We start from the raw sequence: 10,001 nt of genomic DNA, 5'->3' as shown, positions 1-10,001 counted from the left end.
CTTTCTGTTGATTTTGATTTCAATTGCACGGTAAATAATGTGAGTTCTAAACAAGTTTGTTCTAGCGAGGTGGATATTTTACTGATCGGAAGTCAAATTATGGGATTTGGTTACGACATAAAAGAATATACTACTCGCATTTTGTAGGGATCAGTCTCAACCCTTTGGGGGTATTTGGAATTGACTAATTTGCATATAGGAAACCATATACTAATTCTTGATTCTGTAAAACATTAATTATTGTTGATACTGATTTGTGATTACTCTATTGTTGATGTTTGCCAGTATTTATTTATTTATTTATTTATGTTTGTTTGGTTGGTTGGTTGTTTGTTTGTTTTCGTAAACAAAATTGAGTTATCTGTGGTTACATGTATCATTCACATTGAAAAATACCCGTATGAACAGCGCCAAGCTTCTTCTGACCTCAGACACAAGTTGAAAGGTCAATGGAAGTTTACGTTTGCACTCTACTTTGAATTGAGCAGACGAGATACAGTTCCTGAAAGACATTGATAGTGTTTACAGTGCGTCACAATAGTTGGTCACATACTTCCCTGAACCAGTCTACAGCGTCAACAATGCAACGTCTTAAAGACAGCTTTATTTTGATCTTGTATTTAACAGTCCAGCTTTATCAAGGTAAGGAAAAAAGTATAAAATAAAATAACTATTTTGTGACAAGGCTTTCACTTTTTACGTGTTTCTACGTCAGTGTAGCCTACCCGGATATACAAGAATGGACGTCAGGTTGTATCGATCGTTGTCGTTTGTGAAAACGAACAAATAAAAACGCTATGTAAGATTTCTGTGACTGTGTGCAACGCCTGTAGATGGAATCAGGTATAACTTTTAGTGAAACCTCTAATGGCCATTACAGTTTGAAAATGCCATTGTTCATTAAATATTACCTCGTTAGGTTCGAAAGCTTAAAAATTCGCATGTGAATGGTTGTTGTCATTTTAATGAAATTGTTACAATGACACCAGAATGACACAAAATTAATGTTGTTTCTTCCTCAAACACACTGCAACCTCCATGCATCTACTGCGATGAGATTCAATGACTTCCTAGCTAGCTAGCCTGTAGAAAGTGAAATGGTTTCGTACCACCAGACTTTCGTAATAAGATACGATAAGGGAAGAAGTCCATTTCAAGTTGCCGGTACCGCAGGCGGTTCCCGCGGGAATCCAAACCCTCCCGTACCGCCGGCGGTTTTACCGCTTTGTTACCGTGCATATTCATGAGAAACTCATTACCGCTTGACATGGCATAATGAATTCAGTGTGAATGGGGTACCTGAATATTAATCAGATCGTTGTTTCTGGTCGGTCCCGCGGGAACCGCGGGAACCTCGGTTTCTTCCGTCAATACAAGTAACAGATACAATCCGACCAATATGCGTCGAGCGGTAGCGAGGCGCATATTGGTCGGATTGTATCTGTTTTGTACACCGGCTAATTTCCTTTGTTGTGTATTGAGTTTCGAAATCCAATATACTCCGGAGATAACTCATACACTGCTATCATGCCACCACAACAATAATAATAACAGTGTCTGCGCCATCGTGCATGTCTGCATATCTTCCGGGCTATGTATACACTCTAGCTAATACACATACACAAACAAAATTAGACACTCACTTCACACTACAAGTTCTCAAATACAGTGTCTGCTGTACTGTGCATTATCTCAGAGGATATTTTTGACATTGGAGTCAGAATTACATACATCAATGAAGTTGGATACTCTCTGCACTCTCCATGTTCATAAATGTAAACTGAGCGAAACGTCGCTTTCGACAAGACATGTTTAGCTACTGAAAGGTTCACACACACAAGCTATTGACGTTTATTTCGTTGGGCTTTCGCCACCATCGATCATTCATTTTGACAGCTCTTTCTGGTTGATAACAAACTCGCGTTACAAACTTCTTCCTGTTGGAGTATATTGCGCACACAGTCAAATATACTCCGGATGTTGACTTTTTATTACCATGTCTGTCTAATATACTCTGGGTATGGACTTTTCATTACCCGGATGGTATTTCTCATATTCTCAGCTCCCTGGATTTTGAAGCGGGAAGATTGAGGACACCTGATTGGCTGATCGCCCGATTAATCACTGTCGCTTGACAAGTAACGCCCACGCCGGTGTACAAAGAGGTTTTATAAATTCACTGCAAGTAATGTTACAATTGGTTAACTGCGACGTACGTTAAAAATCATCAGACGATTTCGAGTCAAGAATAAACATTGCCATACGAATCAAGTTTATTGGAACATGTAATCAATTTGTGACGAAAAGTCAGACACAACTGCTTTCATTCTTCGATCGCAGCGTGCATGCAGTGTGATCGAATAGTGGAACAGCAGGCTTTGTTAAAAATACGATAACTCCGTGCAAGTGGGTCAAATGCTGAGCGGGTTCATCGAAAGGGTAGGACTTTGAATTAAATGAATAAAAATGCTGTGAATAAAAACCAGTATCATAGTGTCACTAGTCTTTTGTCCTGGTTATATTTATACATTTTTCTATTGTATACAGTTCTGACAGTGAATATGAAATCCGTAATGCTTACTATACATCGTGACCGATGAAACGTTCACACTTTCTTCGTACACTATCATTGGCTCGTATTTTAAAGAAAAGCTACGAATTACGTCATATTGCACATTTGTCTATAAAAGCATCAAATGTAGTAAGAGGTTGTAAACGACTTATTAATTGTCCAGTCTATGGTGACAACAATTAGTCTTTAGTTGAGAGGTGTGACCGAAATCAAATAGTTATGACAATAAAACAGTATTAGACACAAATGATGTACATGTACACGCGAGTAGAAAAAAAGGCATGTACAAAAATATGTCAGTCGAAATGTGCAACTATTTCATACACAAAGTCTTCGGGTGGCCATGGCCGCGACGTTTTGGTCTCGTGTTACCTCATGATTTTTCAGATATTCCTTTCTGAAGTATGTACAACCTAAAGTAAAGCAGTTACGTTTTATTATAAGGGCAGTTTTCATTTCCTTTTACCAAGCGCACATGGCAAGGGGGACGTAACATGACCCCTGACCGACCTTGAAGTAATCATGACGTAGCTACAAGTGTGAACAGATCTGATCGCCACATTTTCGTATCGATGAACACGCCGCGCCATTGCTTATAGACTTTCTGGTGTCGCAGAAGTGTCCTCGCAAGTTTGACTAATTGAGTCCAAAATCTTCTTGCAAATTGCAGATTTTATTCGCATTTTACGATTTGGCGAGTGGGCATTATTATTTTAATCATTTATCGATACTGTGACGTGAGGGTTCATGTCGGTACCTGTTTAAGTTGTGTCAGTTTTGAACATCAATCTCAGTGTCTGAACGTCACCCATGTCCCCATTGAGTTCGGTGGTCTACTGAATTCGGAAAAAAAAAACATGCGACAAATCATCGGACCTGCAAAACATCTCCGAATAGCATCGTGTGCGACATGTTTGCGATCTATTGTTCTCTCATGAACAATGAATTTAGGTGTTGTCGGAATAATCAAAGGACATGCCACACAAAAGACTATGGAGATAATGTCGTGGTCCCGGTATCGTCGGTTTCCCGTGTACATACAAGCTCATTACTGACAGCTGAACCCGGTACCGCTGTTACCGCGGTAAAGGTGTGTTTCCCGCGGGAACCGCCCGCGGTACCGGCAACTTGAAATGGACCTCTTCCCTAAGATAATGTTTTTTTTTAGCCTGGCGCTCACGAGGTGAATCAGCTGAGCAAAATTTCACTCTTGACAATACCCTTTCGCCGATTCCTCTCGTGTGCGGGCAACTTTTAGGGAGATGTTTTGCCATTCGTAGCCGTGAGCCAATTATCTAGCATGTTTGATAATTTTGGTTAATTGTGGCAAATTCCTCACCGCGTGTACGGTGACTGCTGAACCAAATCACGATGTTCTTTTAGAGCGCATGCGTGGCGATGACGTTTAGTGCAGTACGGTGCCAAATGTCTGCGCCCAGACATGTGAGTAACTTCTACGTTATATTAATACCGTCGGTATTTTCATGATTTTAGAAGACAAACATGTCGATCTTTGGCCTAAATACCCGCGCGTATTGCTTTAGCGGGAATAGTCAACATGACGTCAGTTATTGTGTCATATGAAGATACAGTAATATCTCGTTTGGCTATTGCTTTAGCGGAAATAGTCATAAAACTATGACATGTTTGTCTTCTAAAATCTATATCGTCGTTATTGAAGTAGAAGTTACTCACCTGTATCACGGGCGTTGGTGAAGTTTAGAGTGAGACCGGAAAATTCAAGAAAGAACAAGCCATCAAAGATGACACAGCCCCCGCAGTGGATGTTTGAGACTTAAAGTCCTAGCCCAAAAAAAAAATAAAGTGTGTTTTGGTGGGGACAAAGAAAACAGTATTGCTTTTGCAAATTGCCATGATTTGTCAATTGGATGATAATAATGTGTAACTGGTGCAGAATCACTAATGATTTTACAATCATTATCACTGTGCTGATAACTTGTTTGTGAAACAGTTCTTTGTAATTTGTCTGATTTACACACCTGTGTCATGCTATGGACTCTATATGTAGCTATCTCACAAGTGTTTTTGTGAGTTAATGTTTGTTGTTTTGTTGAATATATCTGTACCTTTTTTAAATGAGGTTTTGTGACATTAATTTTAAGTACACATGACAAAGGTTGTGAAACAGTTCTTTGTAATTGGTCTGTTTTACACACCTGTGGCATGCTTTTGACGCTACATGAAGCTGTTTCACTAGTATATTGTGTTAATGTGTCTTGCTCTGTTGAATACATTTGTACTTCCTTTAAATCAGGGTTCGCGACATTAATTTTACGCGCACATGATCTTTCTGTTTTTGAGAATTTTTTTTTATTATCAACTTTAAGTGTTTGTTTCGTCTTATGTATATACTTTTCTTCAGTTGTACATGTTATGATGGCAGATGAACATATCCCATAATGTGCTGTAAGGTTAAAGGAATCACTTGGACTATTTGTTGTATAGACTAGTGTAGGAGTAATTTCAAAAGCCACACTTGCAAGAGAATCCTCAGTCAATATTGATGTTAGTTGTCTTAAATGGGTACAGAGATCATGTATTGTCTTGAAAATGATAAGAACTGCATGTCCATCAGGCATTGAATAACCTTGATCATTTCTGCTATGAGGATCGAACAAGTGGAACTGGTCATCTTGAGTAAATAATGCCATACCATAGTCTTTCACTATAAGAATACACTGGGATGAAATTTCTAGAGCACTCTCAAATACACTCTCCATTTTATGAAATTCAATATCAGTGGTAGGAGTAAATTGTTGGATCCTGTACTGGTTTACAAGCATACAGACACAACAAAGGCACACACCTTGCACAACAGACATAAATACAATAACATAGTTCTCAGAACCCGAGAACACTCTTCAGTTGAGGAGGTTAAAGTAGGATTTGGGCACCGTCCCAAATTAACTGCTGGTCTGAACATAGACCACTAGAGAACTAGAGAACACAAAGAGAACAAAAGCAAAGACAACAACCAAAATCTAATAAAACACATGTGATAGGACAGTACATACATAAAATAAAAGACAGGTGATAGGACAGTACATACATAAAATAAAAGACAGGTGATAGGACAGTACATACATTATTAGAAACTTGTCCTAGAACTCACTACAATATAAGTTGTACCAAGGATACAAACACTTGAAAGAACTAGAAATAGAAAGTTCAATTGTCTTAGTTTATATTTCAAATTACTGACTAGGTATTAGCAATAAAACAATCATGGGAATGTGTGTCCAACAATACAGGCAGTCTGTAGGAAGTTTTTATTCTGTGCACTACATGATCAATGTAAAATTAACAAAGATATTGTCCTTCTGCTGCGCTTGTATTCTTCACCTTTACTTGTATTATAATTATTACACCAGGATGTTGCTCCTGCTTGGAGGTGATATAGAAACAAACCCAGGTCCTCCAACACCAAAACAGACTTGCCCTGGTAAATTTGCAATTATTGGTAGTATACATCAAGGTTCACCCCAATTTTTGATTACTGAATCTGGTGCATGTCATTCATAAAAATTAATTGAAAACAATTCATTTCCCTTTATTTCTCTAAAATTTGATATCCTTTTAATTTTCATGAATGGAAAATGATTTTTCATCCAAATTTGCCGGAAATACGTACATTTTTAATGTGACGAATTTGGGCTAAGAATAACCGAATACGTTCAGTGCAAATGTGCAGTAACAAACATGGCTGCCACATTGGAGCTACCTCGTGGTACTACGATCGCGATTCACATCCAAACGTGATCATTTAGGACATAAATTTTACCATGGAACCGTACCGGAGTAGTTATTTCTAAAGAACATGTATAAATTTTAGGATTTTGTTCGTATTTATCGATACAATGCGAAAATTGCCGTGACATCGTACATCGTATGCGTACTGTATTACGTATACGGGAAGGCTTGGAAATTACCGGTTTGATATACCCGGCCATAGAAACTACCAACATACCGTCTTCTACTTTACGACGGTACTACATTTACTGTTTTTGTTTCGGCTACCATTGTTATAATCAAGGCGATAAATAAGTTCATAAATGATGATAGACGCAGTGTCGCTGTTCACTTCCTTCATTAACGGCATTGAATAGAATCTCTTGAAGACGTTCACATCAAAACAAAGGGGCGCTGAACGCAAACAGAGGGGCGGTGCGCCCCTCAAAAACCCCTCGTGGAGAACACTGATAATGTAGGGTTAAACTTACAACGGAATCTACTGTATCGTGGAGAATGGAAGAAATTTTGTGCGAGCACTACAATTCATGAATGAAATCTAAAGCACATACGTCATCAGCCTCTTTTTGGATGATAACGTTGGCGATCTTGCACAATATTCTCAGATTTGGATTCACACTATTAGACATATTCATATATTAGACGAATTGGATAGGGACCAAATAATTCTCAAAAAGTACAATAAACCGTTTTCCGGCCATATTTGATGATTTTGATAAACAAATATGCATACTTGCGCTTACAACTTTCATTCAAAAGCTTTATTTACACACATACCATTTACCACAAATGTACAATTATGATTGGCACAGCATGAAATGCATTGTATGTAATGAAAAGCGCATTGACAATAAAGATTAATAATTATCCAAAGCACATTGACAATAAAGAATAATAATTCTCCTTACCTTTTATCGATGCAGATATAAAAAACACAAGTCACTCTTACAAACATCCGAATCTAATCTGAATTTGAATTCGATAATCTAAATTTGAATTCGATGATTGCAATTCTGAACCCATGTTCATACACATGTACAATTTACTCTACAAATTATTGTTACAGACATGTGAAATATTTTAAATGTTTGTAAATCAGCTAAACCACATCGCATCCAAAAGAAAATCAGCGTGCATATGTAACTCATATCTAATTATGAATGTACCAATTTTGGAAGGAATCGGTCCATGATTGTCCGAGATATGGCTGAGGACGGACACACGCATGCATGCATGCACGGACGGACGCACGGACGGATGCACACACGCACGGACAGAACCCAATTTATAAAGCCCCCGCCTCGGACTTCGTCCGACGGGGGCTAAAAAAGAGAGGCAACTTGATTTAAAATTATAACAAAAGACACAGTAATTTACCTTGGAGGTAGAAGATACAATGTACCTCCATACACAGCCTCACAGGGATCTATTCAAATTGAAGTACCAGTTGTTAATTTGAGAGTGACATTTAGTGTAGAATTGATGTGCCATTGGTTAATTTGAGAGTGACATTTAGTATAGAATCGAAGCGCAAGTGGTTAATTTGAGAGTCACCGTGGCATTTAGTATAGAATTGACGTGGCTGTGGTTAATTTGAGTGTGACATTTAGTGTACTTGATGTGCAAGTGGTTAATTTGAGAGTGATTCTTAGCATATATTTTGGTTTATCGAAAAAACAAGGAACATTATTTCTTTTATATTGATTCCATTGCAAGACCCATTAAGCTTATAGGCAATATGTATTATCGTTTCTATTGATCATTATAAAAATTTTACTGAATATTCCAGAAATCCATCTTCTCACCCTGTTACATTTAAATAATACTAAAATCAAGCTAGCGTGCATGACATAAATGTGAGTGACAAAAGTATGCTATTATTGGGATCACTGGTAAGTACAATTTTATATAATACTCGATGGGTTGTTGTTGTTGTTGTTGTTGTTGTTGTTTTGAAAAGCCGCTTGGTTTTCAATCTTATGACAAACTGCAAGCGTCTTCACGTTTCTTGACATAATGGTAGTAGATAAGATGACAGTGACATCCTTGCAAATGTTACTATGTGTATCTAAATAATCGAATTGTCAACCAGGTTTGCAAAAAGTGTTGAGGTAAACCATTAGGTTAGACCAAATTTGTGTGTGGTTCGTGTCGCAGGTACGTCTGTAAGAAAGTAGTCAGGATTCACTCTTGGGATAAACCCACGTGCGTCATATTTATGTGTATTTTACTTTTAGCGCAATTCCTAGTCAATGAATGTACATCACCTACAAAGAAAGTGTCTGAAAGCATATTGCAGACAATACAAGTAAGTGTACACATCCCTTTGTGACGTAGAACATTTGGAAGTTTGAATGGTCAGACAAACACAGCAATAACAAAATGGCAGAGCGTGACGTCATTCACTTCGACTCCATACAATACTGAAAGTCACTGGGTTGTTAGTAATTGGTTTGGGACTCGGTAGGGAAATCCCCATTTAGGCAACGGACAAAAGTAAGCAGGGGGGGGGCATGGGGGGGAGGCCACCATTTATTAAAAATAGGATAAGTCGTGTATTGTCATACATATTAGACGCAACTGATCATAAAACATACGACAACAATTTGGTTGAACTTTTATAGATCTATAAACATGGCACATATGAACAAATTGGTCAAGTATTAAAGTGGCACCTGGTATTTTGATATATCAGGCTAACGAATCTGTATGATGTTATAATACAAAGACATGAGACTTGAGTTTGTCAAACCAGTGAAAAAAAATACAGATTTCGGAAACCTTTGCTTCTGCCAGTTCGATTTTGGATTTAACTTTATGATTGTTGTTCTGTAGATCTATAGGAAAACGCATGCACAATAGATGACCCTATCCAATCCTCGGGTCCACTGATAAAATCACGCTAAAATGAAGTAATCAACATTTTAAACGACCGTATAAAAACACGTAGAGTTCTTGTATTGGCAGTGTTTTTTCTTTGTTGTACATTACGTTTCCTTGTTTCAGTCTTACAAGTATCATTCTGTTCACCAATTAAAAGTTATTGTTGACATCCGGGAACTAAAACTTCCTAGTAAAATATTTGCCGATATGTTTAGAAATTATTTATCATCGACTTTGACCCTAGTTAAACATGTTGAAAAATGTGCGTATATCTTTAAAAAACATGAATATATTATAGTTATGTACACGATTTCATGAAATGTTATTTTTGTAGTTAGATTATCAAGGGTAGTTATCAGGGGTAGGATAGAGACGGAAGTCAAATATTGAAATTATTAATTCAGATACTAGTACAAGACCGGGAATCATCTCCTAGAAAACAATAAGTTACATACCAGTTTTCTCTGATTCACCACGTGGGGGCGTGATCGAAGGGAAGTCCTTTGCTAGTGAGTGTTAGTTTCCATTTGAAAATAGCATTCCGTTTTAGATTTGATGTTTTAAACACGTCCTATCAATGTCAAAATACATGAAGATTGTCCACCGCAAAAATCATTCCTAGCTAGGTTCAAGTTTATTTTGAAGAAAGACGAATCTAAAAATAAAACGCAGGCTAAAATACACTGTACTAGAGTGTATGTGTATACATAGTAGCAGTACTAGAAGTAGGTATGCCTTTAGTGAAACGACGTTTTCGTTTGAGATATTGGGCAAA

At 37.6% G+C, this 10,001-nt stretch overlaps 1 protein-coding gene across 2 annotated transcripts in view; it reads left to right on the top strand.

Annotated features, from left to right (window-relative positions):
• The first annotated feature begins 495 nt into the window (after nt 1-495).
• The window catches only part of LOC144433867 (uncharacterized), a 34,081-nt gene continuing 24,575 nt past the window's right edge, over nt 496-10,001 (top strand). For both annotated transcript variants that reach the window (XM_078122256.1, XM_078122255.1), the window contains exon 1: nt 496-642. In XM_078122256.1, coding sequence (XP_077978382.1) covers nt 582-642 — 61 coding nt within the window. In that variant the 5' untranslated portion in view covers nt 496-581. The remainder of the gene's footprint in view (nt 643-10,001) is intronic.

The sequence above is a fragment of the Glandiceps talaboti genome, chromosome 4, assembly GCF_964340395.1.
Source record: "Glandiceps talaboti chromosome 4, keGlaTala1.1, whole genome shotgun sequence".
In the NCBI taxonomy this organism is placed as follows: domain Eukaryota; kingdom Metazoa; phylum Hemichordata; class Enteropneusta; family Spengelidae; genus Glandiceps; species Glandiceps talaboti.
The sequence above is the reverse complement of the archived record's forward strand: the minus strand, read 5'-3'. Positions and strand labels throughout refer to the sequence as shown.